Source organism: Pituophis catenifer, unplaced genomic scaffold (assembly GCF_029215685.1).
Source record: "Pituophis catenifer annectens isolate HBS135680 unplaced genomic scaffold, rPitCat1.0.hap2 SCAF_1, whole genome shotgun sequence".
NCBI classification, from domain to species: domain Eukaryota; kingdom Metazoa; phylum Chordata; class Lepidosauria; order Squamata; family Colubridae; genus Pituophis; species Pituophis catenifer.
This window is the reverse complement of record NW_027256881.1, coordinates 163,339,376-163,356,755: the sequence shown is the minus strand read 5'-3', so window position 1 is coordinate 163,356,755 and position 17,380 is coordinate 163,339,376. Positions and strand designations below refer to the sequence as shown.

Here is a 17,380-nt window from a genome sequence, read left to right as displayed (position 1 = left end):
CCATGCTCTTACAATTAGTCTAATTCATGTTACCCTGAAGAATTTAGGAATGAACTTTCCCCTATCACTTCAAACAATTATAGTAGAATCCACTGATTAGGACTCAATTCAAGAGTAAATTAATCAAGTTGAGGAACTCTTACAAAAGATAACAGTTCCTAATCTAATGAATGAAACTGCTTCTTGTATATATGATTGCCAAGTTTGGTATGTCTCCCATGGATAGTTTTAAAGTGAAAGCTATTTCTGTTTTTGTGTTCTGTTTAAGTGAAATATATATAAATAAATATTTATGCCACATAAAAATCAAAAGTTTAATCTCACTTCATGGACTTTTTCATAGTTACTTTGTAGGAAGATGATGCTTCACACCGCCCAAAATCTGTTTTCTTGGCAGTTTACCAGCAGTTAGCCGTCACTCACTACCAGCAGTTAACCCTCATGGTATATGCAATTTATTAACACATGCTAATTTAAAATCTTGTTGCACAGATATCTGTGTCCATAGATGTAGAAGGCCTATTTTCAGTGATTTGCAAAACATTTCCAAATGTATTTAATGGTATAGAGATGATAGGTATGCTTCTGTCAGTTCCACTAGATGAACCAGACCAGGAAATCAACAGGAAGACCAGAACTACATTTTATTGTGATTGATTGTAATAATAAAATCTTCAAGTGTGATTGTGTTGTGTTGCTGCCTCCTTCTTAGAGTTCATTGAATTAGGAAGGTGTCTGCTGAGTCATTTTCAAATGTTATCTGTTATTTTGGATCTTTAAAATGCTTCACTGTCATTTGCCTTCATTCCTGTATAACTCTGTCACGATCATTTTTCTTACACTTTATAGTCTATTCAAACAGTTCAGGAGTATAAAAGTCTCTTATAAAAATGGATTTCATAACTGTTTAGTCCTTTACACAAAAACACAAGAGCCTGGATAGCTCAGCAGACTAATGCATTGTAATTTAACTCCAGCTTTCTGCAATTAGTAAGTTTGAATCTTGCCAGGCTCAAGGTTGACTCAGCCTTCCATTCTTTCTAAGGTAGGTAAATTGAGGACGCAGTTTGTGGGGGCAATAAGCTGACTTTGTAAAAATATACAAAAGTATGAAGGCTATTGCTTAACGCATTGTAAGCCGCCCTGAGTCTCCGGAGAAGGGCGGCATATAAATCAAATTTAAAAAACAACAACAACAACAGATTTCCTTTGAAAGAAAATTATGTAGAACTTACCTTTTTATTATTTCCTTCAGAAAAATTGGGAACACATTCCACTAATTTTGACATTATTCTAGTTGCAAGCTTATCCTTGTTTTAGACTTATGAGAATCCTGGATGTATTTTTCCTTCTGCTTTTTTGCTTTAAAGTGAAAGTAAAGTAGAATCTGAGTCTTTATAGCTTGGATCTAATGGGATTTCTCAATCCTCATTGTTTCTCATTAACCAAGGCACACCAGTTACGAAGAATTTTGCTGGCACTTTGGACTGACCTTTTTTTTTTTTTAAATTTAGCTCTGGCCCTGTTCATCAATGGTGGGGTTCAGCAGCTGCAGCTGCATTTAAAAGCAGAGTATTGCTGAAAATATACATTCATGCTGCTCTGTAAAAAATTGAATGGAGATAAATAGAATTCTCAATTTTTCTGATTGACAAAAGGATCTTTATCCCCATCAAAGTCACAAATAGAACAGATTTTTCTTCCATGCACTGATTAACAGGAAAGTTGTGCTAATTTTAGAGGCAATGCACTACAGTATTATTCAATTAGGCATTGTTTAAATCAGCCTATCTCAGTATATTTTTGACAACACATTTTTAAAAATGTTGTCTTCCATTCATTTAGAATCTTCTTGTGTTTTTCTTGGAAATGAGACTATAGTTGCACTGACTCTTTAGCACCTCACAATTTTCTGACCACAAGGTTTAAAATGTAAATAAAGATGCATGGATTTCCTCTGTAAGTCTACTTTATTTACACTTATTTATTTAATCAACTTTTAAGTTGCCTCTGTTACCTTAGCAATTCTAAGTGCACATAATATCACATAAATAAAAAACAGTAACACATGAGAAAAAAAACACAAGTCAAAAAAGTAACAAACAAGTAACAGTAGAATTGTTAGCAACCTGCTTTAGAAATATATGCTTCAGATGAAATGGGGTCACAGATCTTGATCTTTACCCTTCTCTCTACCTCTTCTTTAGAGATTGCTAATGACAGGATATTTCCTGCCTCCTTTTCACAGGCCTTGGTCCATCACCAGCATATACTTTCTCACTTGCTCCCTGCAAATGCCTGGGTCTTCTGATAGTCACTTGTTCTCTGCCTGGAAGGATATGTAACTTCCTCAGAGCTAAGCTTTACCTAGTCCTTTGACCCCACTCATTTTTGCCAAGGTAAGATTTTGCTCTCTAGAACACATTCAACTCACTTTCTTATTAATTCTCAGGGTGGTGATCATAGCACTCCCTCCACAATAACCCTATGAAGTAAACTGGGCTGAGAGAGGATGAGTGGGCAAACATAACCCAATGGGTTTCCGTAGCTAAGGATAGTCTTAAACCTGGGTCTCCCTTATCAAACCAACGCTGTGAAGGAGAAAAGATGTAATAGCATTCCAATGTCATTTGACTGAAATAGTTTATTAAACTCAACAATTCATCCTTTCCGAAATTGGACAGAATTCATGCTTCACTAAATAGATAAATGGCACATAAATAATATGTAAAGGGAGAGAAGCTCTTTGAAGAAAGAAGAAAAACAAGACAGAATATTCTAAGAACTGCCTAGCATTTCTGAAGATAAATTTTGATGAGAGGTCTGGGAATCCCTGGCTTTTTCAGGAGTTGTATACAGCTTCCACCGTTGCCTATCATTGGCCATGCTGGCTGAGGTGAAGGGGCAATCTAGTTTAACAGCATGTGGGGAGCCATATATTCCCTGCTCCATTAGTGGCGTACAGCCTCAACAGGGGCCTAATCATCAATTAGGCATAAAGCAGAATGTTGATAAACATCTACTACTCCAGCTTTGCAATAGCATTTGAAATTGCAGTTGTGTTCATTATGAATAAATGCACAAACTTCTCATTGGAACTAAACTTATGGTAAAAGTTTATCCCCCCCTTTGTCATCCTAAAACTAATTAGAAAAGTCTATTATACTTTCAAGCATTTGAATACATTGATAAACATTTGAATGCACATTTGTCATACTAAGTGACAGGATTCCAGAATCCAATATTTTGGAAGTACTGGAAATGTTTTGTACCACCAATGCAGGTAAATGGTGATATATAGTTCTGTAACAATCCAAAGGAATCTATATACATTTTATTATCACTGAAGCAAAATGCCCCAGGTTTTTTATAGGCATGAGAAAGAAATGTGTTTCTTGAAGAGCATTCAAATTTTACAGTAAGTCATGTCATACCTATAGCTGTACCTTTGTGGAACAAGCAAAATAAAATTATAGTCTGACAGGTGTTTTCTTTCTCACACAGAAATAATGCAGGATTTAATTGGGAATTTGTGAACTGTTGCAACAAACAACCACTTCTATATTATTTTATTGATATTCCCATCAAAATATACCTGACATAGCAGTTACCAATGAAACATTATCAATACAGCACCAGTTTTTCAAAAATATCATGAAATATAAACTTTGCCAAAACCAAATTACATACAACATGAAGCAGTGATTTGGACAGCCACAGCTTAATTAAAAAATCATACACATGTTATCCCACACCCTCTTTTAGCAGCATTCTTTATTACGTATATGCTGTGCTTAGGTGCTCTTTCTATTAAAAATGGGGACGTTGCAGGAGGCACTACCAGGCAAAAAGGGCCTTGTTGTCTTCTTTCGAAAGTTCACACAAACAGTTCAAGAGCAGTAAGGTATCACCAAGGAATTTAGCTGGGACAATGTCTATCACCATCTTTCTGAGATCATTAGGATTGTCATTCATGGGGTTAGAGCTGAGGTCAGGCCTTTGCTTCAGGATGCCATAGGTGTTGATAAGAAATTCACTAAACACTGGATGGACATCGGTGCGGTAGCCCATTTTCTCCAAGCGGGTAATCAGGTTATGATAACGCTGGGTTATAGCTCGATATTTTTTCTCGTCTAGAGAACCATCTAAAGATCTCGTGGAGACCTAAGAATTGTCAGATATAAACCTATGGTTAATATTTTATGGAAGTGTAAATCAGCCTGAATTTTGTATAACACTAATAGGAGCAGAAAAGAAGAAATTGACGATTGTACAGTTTTTTTAAAAAAATTGTGAAATGGATCACAAATAGTACTATTACTATAATATTTTCTACTTAAATTGGCTAATCTCCTAATACAATTCTGAAGTTTTGCAATTCTGTGGATGTTTGTACTATTGGTGTAAGTTTCCCCATGCATGCATGATCCAAACCTTCAGTTTTGATAGTCTTGGAAAAGTTCTTATAAATGCAAAAAAAATATTGTTCTCTCTAAATCCATGCACACCACACATACATATACACACAACCACTGCACACACACATATAAACTCAGAGTCCTCTACCGCAACATTACTACAATATCATTACAGTTACTTATAGCATAAATATGAATGAATTTTTATTCATAAAAATACAATGCACCTTGGAACAAAACCAAGGCTCAGAAGATTCAGATTTGTAGCTGGACCTAAAAAATGTAATGTAGCAGCAATTAATTCTGACTCTTCTGGGTTTTATTACATATTCATCTGGTATATTTGTAAAAAAATGCATAAAGAAAACCTTTCTAGTTCTCTATTGAATTTTGAAACAAAACCTGCTTGTGCACTCCTTTCATATAAACGTTTTATGCTGATCAGTGACCAAAATAAAAATGAAGAACTGAATATCACACTTTTAACTATTAGTTCAGAAACCTACGCATAGAAATTGAGTTGGCAGTGGTGGCTTCAATGGAAATAGAAAAAGGTTTTGATATGAGGCAGGTTATGTTTTTAGAACATATTTTAATAAAAATTAAAATCCCTTCCTTTTTTAACAGGTGGTTTAAAATATGGTATCTAAATATCTCAGCTAGAGTTAACAAATGCAATTATTTCTTCATTTATTAAGATGTCCTCTGGATCTGATTAAGAATAGTTTTTATCTCTGCTCATAGTTAACTTTGTTTTGAGATCATTGGCCTGTTTTATTAGACAATCAAAGGATATTTTGCAAACGAAAGTAGTTATCACACCAGTTATCACAATGCAAACATGCTATTTTGGCTCTTATTAGTAATTAGTGTCTTTTGTCTAAATCTACATTCATACAACATTTTAGAAAGTTACTTGGTTTAGAAGAGAAATGAGATTTGATTAGAATTAGAATAGAGCTGGAAGGGACCTTGGAGGTCTTCTAGTCCAGCCCCCTGCTCACGCAGGAAAACTGTACAATCTCAGACAAGTGACTGTCCAGTCTCTTCTTAAAAACCTCCAGTGATGGAGTGCCCACGATTTCTGGAGGCAAGCTGTTCCACTGGTTAATTGTCCTCACTGTTAGGAAGTTTCTCCTTAATTCCAGATTGCTTCTCTCTTTGATTAGTTTCCAACCATTATTTCTTGTCCTGCCCTCTGGTGCTTTGGAGAATAATTTGACCCCCTCTTCTTTGGGGCAGCTCCTCAAATACTGAAATACCGCTATCATATCACCCCTAGTCCTTCTTTTCTTTAGACTAGCCAGACCCAAAATCTGCAGCCGTTCTTCATACAGTTTAGTTTCCAGGTCTTTGATCATCGTAGTTGCTCTTCTCTGAACTTTTTCCAAAATCTCAACATCTTTTTTGTGGTATGGTGTAGTATGGTAATGATTATGTTAATGTGACCTATAAAATGAAAACTTGAAATTTATCAGTTTATGAAGAACTCTAGTATATCAAGTGTGGAATGTAATGATTGAAGTAATTCTATCTAACTATAGAAAATAGAAGATAGAATTATCTTCTCTCTACTGACAGAAGTAATTCTATTGACAAGAAATTATCAACTGGCCTGAGAAAAATGTGTTTTGTTTTACACTTTAAACTGAGCTCTCCTAGGGAATATAAGGCGGTCCACTTTTATTATGTCCAGAGTTCTCTTCTTTGACACCTTAAGAGGCTGCCTTCTTCTGCTCAATAATGCTGCCAGGTGGCACAAAAGCTGGATCTCTAAATTTTATTCAGGTCTACAATCTTGACAAAATCTCCATTTATCTCTAAGTGTTGGGATAGAATTACTTACTTGTTTTATTTTCTCAGGAATATTGGATACTGTGAATCCATAGAGCCGTGTTATTCCAGGGAATACATGTGCAAGGATACGCCTGTCTAACTGGAAAGCAATCTCTCCCACGATGCGCCCATTTTTCTTGTTGTTTTGAGCAATTTCTATATCTAGAGGGGAAAAAACAGAGATAGACATGATCTTAGCTAGAAGAGGCTAAAAACACTTCTATGAAATAGCCTGTCTGTAATGAACTTTTCCCTTATTAGATTAAAAAAATACTCATCATCGCAATTACAAGGGCCTGGTGGCTCAGCAGACTAAAAGCATTGTGATTAACACCAGCTGTCTGCAATTACTGTAAGTTCAAATCTCACCAGGCTCAAGGTTGACTCAGCCTTCCATCCTTTCTAAGGTAGGTTAAATGAGGACCCAGTTTGTGGGGGCAATAAGCTGACTTTGTATAAATATACAAAAGTATGAAGGCTATTGCTTAACGCATTGTAAGCCGCTCTGAGTCTCCGGAGAAGGGCGGCATATAAATCAAATTAAAAAAAAAATTACAGTAACGGAGTTGGAAGGGGCCATGGTGGTCATTTAGTCCAACCCCCTTCTCATGCAGGAGACCTGTACTAGGGTTTCGAATCACCAAACTTCCGACCTTTCTGATCTACAAGCTCAGTGTCTTAGCCCATTAATACTGAAGGAGAGTGAGAATGGAAATCACTTAAACCACAAATCCTGAGCACATCAAAGGTCTTACTAGAGCCCAATGGCATCAGAATTCATGTATTATACAGCAGAATAAAAATCAAATTTCTATTAAATAAAAAATGCAGTGATAATTCCTGATCTGTTATCTGCTTGAAAATCTAGTTTATATTTAATTTCACTGAAATGTAATACTTCTTATTTATTCATTTATTTGCTGTATCCTGTCTTTATTTTTTGTAAACTCAAGGTAGGATATGTGACTAATGCTCCCGCCACCTATTTTCTTCACAACAACAACCCTGTGAAGTGAGTTAGGCTGAGAGACAGTGACTAGCATAAAGTCACCCAGCTGCCTTTCATGCCTAAAGTGGGACTAGAACTTATGATCTACAGTTTCTATACCAGCACCTTAACCACTACACAAATTTGGTTCTCATTAATAATATGAGAATGGTACAAGGAAGCAACTCTGAAATCATATTTAAGAAGTAAAGAGATCAGATACATTTTTAGCATTCATTTCAACATAAGAAAGAATATATACTGTTTATAATAAATTATGACTGATATATGAATGAATAAATATATAAATATATTATTACATTAACATATAACGAACAGTTGCTGGAATTTGGTAAGTCTAGTTTAATGAAAAGAAGGATGGAAACAAATCAAGAAGAGAAGCAACCTAGAACTAAGAAGAAATTTCCTGACAGAACAATTAATCAGTGGAATAACTTGGAATAACTTGCCTTCAGAAGTTGTGGATGTTCCAACATTGGGAGTTTTTAAGAAGAGATTGGATAACCATTTGTCTGGAATGATATAGGGTTTCCTGAGCAGGGGGTTGGGCTAGAAGACCTCCAAGGTCCCTTCTAACTCTGTAATTCTAACTAATTATGAATAAATATATAACATATTCGTTCAATTTTTTGTAAAATGCAAAAAACCCATATTTGATCAAAATATTTAATCCTGTCAACCAGCTTTCACGATATCCAGAGAAATAACAATGGTCAGATTTTGCTTGTTTGGGTATAAAATATAACTGATAGCTGAAGGAAAGCCATTTCTTTTCCATTATAGCATTCCCTCAAAAGGGGAAACTCCTGATATGACCCAAATAAAAGTCAGACTATCAGGAGTTTGCAAGAAATTCAGCATTTCTTAAAGGTGCAGAAAAAAAGTGGTATGTTTGCAATCAGTTTACATTTATTGAACGATTTATTTGACTTTTAATTGTAAATGCTAGAATGGGACGAGGGGAGAGAGAGAAATTAACTAGTCAATCTGCCTACAATGGAATATTTTAGGAACCATTCAGAAATCAAAACTGTTGATCACAATTAAAATTTCTGCATTTATTTGTAGTGTTGAAGAATGATTTCCAATAAAAGATACAATGAATGTCTGCAAACATAATTCTGTTTTTTTAAAACATCCCAGGATTTAAAAAATAAACAAAAAATTAAATACAAAAAGCAAATTCAGTTACTAAATTGAATTAGGAAGTTTCTAATCATCAGAATGAAAACAGGACAGTTTTTCAAACTGCTGTATCATAATTTAAAACTGATGGTCACTGCATATCCCACCAATACAATAATTATAATATAACAAATTCGGGCACACTCAGGTCACCATCTACAGTGAGTAAGGGAGATGACAAAAATATACAACAATTGTTACATAAATTGAAACCTTGAGTCCTGAGGAGGAAAAGAGAAGTAAGTTTTTTAAAATTGCTAGTCCATGTATGATATACTATACTCTAAATAAATAATGCTAAATACAGGATAGGCTGAGAGACTGTGTTAGAGTGACTCTGCATGATAACCCATAAAAAGACCAGGGAGAAAAGCATTGCACAACAGCTCTACAGAGTAGTTAGTATTGTTACCAGTCATCCTTGTTTTACATTTTGTTTGTGTTTTAGGGAAATGAAATGTCCTTGAGGGCTCTGTAATAACAATGCAATATATTAAAAATATCTAGGAGGGATCATTTTTATACTGTACTAAGGACAATATGAATTAAAGTGCTAAGTAAAGCTGCATGATTTCCTATTTATTTCTGGAGCAGCATTTTATATTTACCTAAATTATATATAATACATTTTAAAAATGGATATAGCCTGGATTACTGTAATGCTCTCTACATGGGGCTCCCCTTGAGGAACACCCGGAGGCTCCAACTGGTCCAGAATGCGGCCACATGGGTGATTGTGGGGGCGACATGGCGCTCCCATGTAACAGCTCTCCTGCGCGAGCTGCACTGGTTTCCGGTGGTCTTCCGGGTGCGCTTCAAGGTATTGATTCTCACCTTTAAAGCGCTCCATGGCTTAGGGCCTGGGTATCTACGAGACCACCTTCTGCCACCGATAACCTCCCACCGGCCAATTCGCTCTCACAGAGAGGGTCTCCTCAGGTGCCGTCGGTCAAACAATGTCGACTGGCCCCCAGGGGGAGAGCCTTCTTGGTGGGGGCACCCACCCTCTGGAACGAGCTACCCCCAGGGTTACAACTGATCCCGGACCGCCGTACTTTCTGCCAGGCCCTGAAGACTTTTCTATTTCAGCAAGCCAGGCTGGCTTAAAATTTTTAACTGGTCAATTTTATGGGTAAGGGGTTTTAAATTGGGGAAGCCAAATTAATTTAATCATGTTTTAAATTATTTTAATTTTCATATTGTATGTATTTTAAATTTGGCTGTTCACCGCCCTGAGTCCTTCGGGAGAAGGGCAGTATAAAAATTTAATAAATAAATAATAAATAAATAAATAGCAACAAAAATAATTATATATCTGATATGGACAGTTGGTGAATGGATGCGAGTTTTTACTGGGGCTTTACTGTAGTTTATCATTTTAAATTGTTGTTTTTTCTGTATTGTGTTCATATTTTGTTCACCACCCAGTGTTCATTAGGTTCGGGGTGGTTTCTACTTACTTTTACTACCAGTTCGCAATGGGAGCACGCACACTTCTACGCATGCGCAGAAGCTTCTGAGCATGCGCAGATCACTGATGATGATATCATGGCGGGTGGGTAGAGCCTCCTGCCAGTTTTACTACCGGTTCTATAGAACCAGACCAGACCGGGGGCAACCCACCGCTGACTTGTGTAGCTTGGTTGTTTTACTGTATAGATTTATTTAATTAATAAATAAGTATTTCTAATGAGTTATAAAAATATTACACATATTTAAATTCTCAGATTTCTTGTTCTCTTATACAAACACACAAACATACCACACAGAGATGTGAAAACTCTAAAAATGTTTTGGCGGGGGAGTGAGGGTTTCGCTTCACAACATCTGCAACATGAAACAGCCACAAAGTCTCAGTATTACCATTCAGGTAGAATGTATGGAACTTCCTTAACTTGTCTGTAGCAGGTGAATCCGAGAACCAGACTCTCTTCTTCCGAGGCATCTCTTGCAATTCAAGCTGGGTTTTGTCTATGCTGGTGTCCAGAGCATTACCTCCTAAGCAGTAGGGCTGTCTCTCAGGACTCCTTCCTTTTGGGATGTTTACATCGTTAGAAAATGTGATCTGTGCTTGGGCCTCCTCTTTGTTTGTCCTTGAAGAAGGTGATTCTTCTGGCCACAATGTTGAGGAATTGAGCTTCTCTTTTGGATTCAGGAGTCCTCCTGTTTTGTAATGAGCTGCAGTTAAGCAGATTTAGCACCAGTTATGCCAAGAGTAATAAAACAGTAAATGGATTATAGAAATTCATTTTACTGGGCACATCCACCCCAAATAAATATTTCCTTCCCACTGTTCTCCACATCTTCTGTGAATACCTAGGCCATAAATAACCAGGACTTGATAAAGGCTGTGCCCTGCTCTCCCCTTTGAATTACAATGGAGAGAGAGAGAGAGGGAGGGAGGGAGGGAGAGAGAGAGAGAGAGAAGCTCACCTTGTTAAAATTGTTGTTAGTGCAGTGTGCAGTTCATATACCACAAAGCTCACATTTCTCTATTAGAGACCTCCCAATCTAATGGAAGTGATATCATGGAGGAAAACCTCATGAAAAAAAATCTATCTATGTGGTTGCTAGGAGTTGAAAATGACTTGATGGCTCGATTGATCATCTAGTGGAGAAATCACCAGGCTGAGATTTCTGCTTCACCTGATAGGTTTTTTTTACAAGATGTCTTAAATGAAATAGATCTCTGTGTTTTTTCATTTAGCAATAAAGAACAGGGTTTTTTTCATTTTCATTAGCACTCTTTAAAAAATATATTGGGAGTGATGACTGCTTAAAACTTGTGAAGTTATGACAAAAGGTTTGAGTGGTAAGACATTCCAATTTCTTGTGCAATCTTAACATGATTTTTTTTTAAAGTTCAGAGTATGAATGAATAGATAATTTTCACAATAAAGGGTGCAAATAGTAAAGTTCCTAAAACATCAGGACATTGCTTTTAACATATTTGTTTATTAAAATTGATAACTTATTAATAAGCAATTAAATGCCCAACATTACTTAAAATTGACGAAGAAGACCTTCAAAAAGCTATTTTCAAATGGAAGGAAATAATATTGTAGATGTAGCTTTATATAAGCTGTTTAAGCAAGTTTATTTATGGAGGAAAGCTCATAACTAAATGTATACTAAATGTGACAGAATGTTGATGTTTTATAGATTGATCAAAATGTTATTGATCAAGGCTTCCGGTCTGGCTTCTGCCGCCGCCAGACGGTCCTCTGAGACCGCCAGCCCCGTCGCCCGTAAAGAGCTGCCTTTACATCTGAAAGGCGGCTCGAAAAACTCCATTTCCTAAAGGAAATGTGAGATAGAGCTGGCGAGGGCAGGTAGAGCCCTCTGCGAAGTCCCCAGAGTTCTTTTTTTACTCTTGGGGACGAAGCAGGTTGTGGCTCCCTATTTCTGCTCGCCGCTGCTCCAGGCTTCGGGAGAACTCTGCCTTTTTGCAGAGCTAGGCGCTGGGACCAGACCAATCAACGAAATTAACAGATCATTTGAATAAGCAGGATGAAATCCGGATTGGGGATCCTAAACTGCAAGTATTCTAACCGCAAGACTGATTTTAAAATTAAAGAAGAGTGAAAGGAGGAAAAAGGAGAGTTTAAAATGGCAACTGGCCGAGGCTTGAGAAAAGCTGAAAGCGAAAGTCCTTCCGTTTGAATAGTATATAACGTTACGTTACAAAGTTACAAAGTATGTAGCAAAAGTGCTGGTTAGAAGTGAAGAGAAAAAACTCTTATTTCATGTTTCTTCCTTCTTAGAGACTTGTTATTGATATTGTTTGGAGAGAAGTCTTTCTCTTTAAAAGGAAAAAGAAAAAAAATCTGTTGTGTGGCAGGATGGTGCTAAAACTGACAAAGCCAGATAACCAAGCCATGTGGGGGGGCTCTCCCATTTATAAATCGCATGAACAAGTTGAGAGTTTGCAGATGCAGAAGAATGGCTTCATAGACCTAAAGAAATTTCTACTGGAGGAGATGGCAAAAAACTGTGAATAAAACTGTGAATTTGAATCTTGAAAATTTTAGACAGGAAATTAAAGAGTTGGTTCAACAAAAGTATGATATTCTGAAGCAACATATGAAAAGTTTCATAGAACTAATTCTGAAGATGGATGAAATTATAAATTTAAAAATAGACTCTAAGGAAGTTGATGATAAGATTTATAATTTGGATAATAAAATAGAAAGAATTGAAAATTATTTAATAAGGATTCAAGAAAAAAGCTCAGAAGTAAGAGTTTAAAAAAATAAAGGAAGCTGATTATAAGACTTACAATGTAGATAATATAAAACAAAGGATTGAAAATGAAGCCACAATAATGCAATTCAGACTCATGGAATTTGCGGTTAGAATTAGGAAGATAAAAGACAAGATTTGAGAAAGATGTCTGCTGAAGTTCTGGCTGGGATTTTAAAGGTTAGCCCTGAAGATGTATCCTGCAAGATTGATAGGGCCTACAGAGTTAATTCTTGGGTGGCAAAGCAAAGGCAGCTGCCTAGAGATGTGGTGATTTACTTTACTGATAAGGAAATAAGAAATGATATTGTGCAAAAGTCTTTCAACTCCACTCTTGAAATACATGGAAGGAAGATCTGGATATTTAAAGAACTACCGCCCAAGATGTTAAAAGATAGAAAGGAGTTTGGATTTTTGGTGACTGAACTAAAGAAACAAAACATCCCATTCAGGTGGGATGTCCCAGTTGGTATAATATTGAGATATCAAGGAGAACGATATCAACTAAATACTGTTGAAAAAGTGGAAGAATTTTACTATAAGGTTTTTAAAATGGGTTTAACATCTCCACGTATAATACACGAGGGGAATAAAGAAAAGCAAAATCAACAAATTGAAATTCAGGCTAAGCAGATGGAGGTGGAGGTAACGGAAAAACAACAAGTTATAGAGGCTTTTGTGGATAAGCCGCTTCTGGATTCTCCTTCAGAGGCTACAGTTGGATTACTTACAAATACAAGAGAGGCGGCTTTGGATTCTAATGTGATGACTTATCAAGCTACAGACCAGCATGGAAACCAAACAGTTGATATACAACTCATAGAAAGGAAACCAGGATGGAGATCTAAGCCACAAAAAGTTAAGAAAAGAAGAAGCAGGTCCTACAAAAATAAAAATTTTTAGACCAAACAACAGTGTAATGCCAGTTACTTAAGAGCTGATTGAATATTTAGAAATTTAGTTGAGGCAAAGTATTGGTGTATATTATCTTGAGGAGAGTGACAGATCTCTGCAGTGCTGTACTCTTGGGATGTGAAGATGGCCATAAATTGAGTGGATTGGAATTTTCTATTTTGGATTCTTTGACAAATGGATTACGTTTATGCTGAGCTATAAGGCAAGAGAACTATGGGATTGGGGCATGCAGAAGATCTGGCTGTTACCCCAACACGGTGGTTGGAATTAATAATCTAGATGGAAGACATCATAGATGACACTATATGGAATATAAATATAAAGTCACTCGGGTGGTTTTTTATATATGAAAACATTTACTATTGATGGGGGCAGATGGTAATTGAAGATACCGAACATACTGTTGGAATTAGGATGTGACGTTACCCTAACATGGGTAATGGAATTAACAATCCAGTTGAGAGACATTACAGAAGATATCATATGGATTACAAATTTAAAGTTAATTGAGGATTTTATATATATATGTAAATAAATTCTTTTTTAGTGGAATGGGCAGAAGAATAAAGATATTGAAAATATTATGTATGTAGACCTGTAGGAAAGTGGGTGGAGACAGGTTAGTTTACTGACTGTTTAGTTTAGGAGAAGGGATGTTATATCAATATACGTAAAAGATTCGAATTAAGAGATATATGTATGGGGGAGGAGGAAATGGATAGATTATGAGTTGAAATTGCTAAATTAGGATTTATTATATAGTTTTACAGCTGAAAGTTGCTTTGAATGTTGTTTTTAAATGTATAGTATAAGGGGGATATAATGATATTGTTAGAAGGATAGATTATGAGTTGAATAGATGAAATTGCTAAATTAGAATTTATATTATATTATATTATAATTTATTATATAATCTTACTGTTTTATATATAATCTTACTATTATATAATCTGAATGTTGTTTTTGAAATGTATAGTATAAGGGGGATATAATATTATTGTTAGAAAGAAAGGGTTAGTATATGGGGGGTGGAACAAAAGGATGGTAAAGTATTATATAATCTGTTATTAACTTGGGTTTTATTTTGGAGAAGCCACAGGGGGAGGGGAGGGGGAGGGGGGGGTTAGGGAGGAGGGGGGGAAAGGGGGGAAAAATTGTATTTGAAAAACTTTTTCAATAAAAAAAAATGTTATTGATCAAAACAGCAATTTGACGTGTTAATCTGCTGTGAGGGCCAGTTCTACTTCTAGGAGTTTTAGATAAGGAACTGAAAATCACAGCTAGTATGTTAAATCTCTTACACAGCTCTATCGTACAACCATAACTGGAATATGTTAACATTTTCAGGTTACTTCATCTCTAAATTGGATCATAAAGATCTAAAAAATAGCAACTAAAATAAAGAGTTGTATAGCTGACACTTAAATTTGTCCACAGATAGAACTTAGTCACTCATGATAATTACTTTGACACTATGGACTGAAAGTGGAAAATATTCAAATGCTTCTAGAACAAACTCTATCCCATTAACTGCAGATGTGTACCTAAAAATATACACATAAAGTGTTGACATCAAATATAATTTCTCACCAACGCTAAATGGAAATGTTTGAACCTTATCACCACCAGGGAAAGGACCATCTGTAGCCCAAGATTTCCTTAACATTGATATGTCTGTAGGTTCTTCACGCTGTTTTCCAGGCATGGTAGAATATGGTATATTTGAGATGTGTGCTGATTTCCTATCTTCATTTCTAGATTGAACAGTAACAGGATCAGTGTGGAACAATTTAATTGGTGACTGGGTGCTAGGACTTGACATGTTGGCCTCTTTGGAAAGGATGTGGGGAGAATAATTATAATCTTTTCTGACAGACTGAGCTGAAAAGAAAAATAAACAATAGAAATAGTTACATTTATGTCATGTATGTCATACACATATCTAGACACTGACATAATTTAGCAAAATACTTTTTGACATCATCAGAGCATATGCTATTTCTAGAAAACATTATCAGTGAACACATCTAGTGTGGTGTCTATTGATATACCTGTCCTTGGAAAATTGACTGAGATAACAGGTCTATCTGTACTGATTGAAATGCTTCAAAATATCTACCCAGAAAATATGCAGAAATCATCTAATCTTCACAGTCCAAACATGCTTTCTTGAACATCAATAAGTTGTATTGAATTCTTTTTGATACTGAATGTGACTTTTGTATCCCAACTGAACAGCATATTAAAGCAAGGGGACATTACTACAAGCAATTATTATCGTCATTTTATCTGGGACTTTTAACATTTTTGTATATAGAATGGGAAAAAATATGTGTGAGAGTGGGGGGAGAGGAAGAGAGAGGGAGAGGGAGAGGGAGAGAAAGAAAGATGAATAAATAAAAGTTGGGCTAAGCCCTCTGAGCAAACAAAGAGGAAGAGCAAATAGGAGTTTGGCAGGAGCAGTCAAGTGGGAGGCCTGGAAAGATTTAAGGAGATAATTGCTCTACTGCAATGCATCAGGGAAGTCATGATCAGAAGTATTGAAGCTCTCCAGAACAGACGGAAATGTGAAAAAAATATCAAAGAGCAGGAAAAGCTACTTTTCACAGAGGTACTGAAGAAACAAACTAATCTAGGTAACCTTTAAGAATTCCTCCTCATGAGCAAATGTATTCTCATCTTCAAGAAAAGAAAGGAGGCAGATCTGAAAAACTGTAGGCCTGTCAGGATGAAGTCTATACACAGCAAGGTCTAGCAACATGAATGTTGAGCACATAGATAAGAAGCTACAATTAATGAAAGCCAGCATTGGTTTGATAAAGCAAATTTATTACTAGTAGAACAATGCCATTGATACAGTGTACTTGGTCCACAGCAAAGCTTGTAGCAAGAGTACCTTATGATATTCCTTAATAAAATAAAATAGCAACAAGTGGGTTGGATCAGATTTCTGCAAGACCTTAATGGACTTCTGTCAGAACGAAGGGCGGAACAAAAAGTTTGTCGATGATACAAAATTGGGAGGGATGGCTAGTACTTTGGAAGAAAGAGAGAACATTCAAATAGAACTAAATTGACTTGAACAATGGGTTGGAATGAGTAATACAAGTAGTCCTTGACTTACAACCACAATTGAGCCCAAAATTTATGTTGATAAGTGAGACATTTATTAGGTAAATTTTGCCCTATTTTATTACCTTTCTTCCAACAGTTGGTAAGTGAATCATTGTTGTATAGTTAGTAACATGGTTGTTAAGTGAAGCAGGCTTTCCAATTGACCTTGCTTGTCAAAAGGAAACAGGAGTCTGCAACTATTATAAACATTAACCATCAAGCATCTAAATTTTAATCATGCGATCATGCGTATGCTGCAATGGTCGTAAGTGTGAAAAACGGTTATAAGCCACTTTTTTTCAGTGCCATTGTAACATTGAACAGTCACTAAATAAACTGTTCTAAATTGGGGACTACCTTATAGAATTTAACAGAAAGAAATGCAAAACTGGGGAAATAAAGGAAAGGCACCAGTATAGGATTAGGTGAACTGGTTTGACAGTATGTGTAAAAGGGGATCCAGGTGTTCTTATTGACCAATTTGATTTCTGGACTATACAACATCTCACTGCAGGAACAGACTGTCCCACAAAGTGGTGAGTTCTCCTTCACTGGAGACCTTCAGAAAGACACTGGATGGCCAACTGCCAGATATGTTGTACGGCAGTATATCCTATGATGGAAAGGGGATTGGACAAGATTACTGTAAGGTACATTTCAA

General features: G+C 36.1%; 1 protein-coding gene across 1 annotated transcript; it reads right to left on the bottom strand.

Annotated features, from left to right (window-relative positions):
• Positions 1-3,837: 3,837 nt before the first annotated feature.
• On the bottom strand, positions 3,838-10,417 carry SPATC1L (spermatogenesis and centriole associated 1 like). Its single transcript, XM_070956756.1, has 3 exons — positions 10,312-10,417; positions 6,265-6,416; positions 3,838-4,164 (listed from the first exon to the last, which is right to left on the bottom strand). The coding sequence occupies exons 1-3, from the start codon at positions 10,391-10,393 to the stop codon at positions 3,838-3,840; spliced, it is 561 nt and encodes a 186-aa protein (XP_070812857.1). The 5' UTR covers positions 10,394-10,417.
• Positions 10,418-17,380: the final 6,963 nt, after the last annotated feature.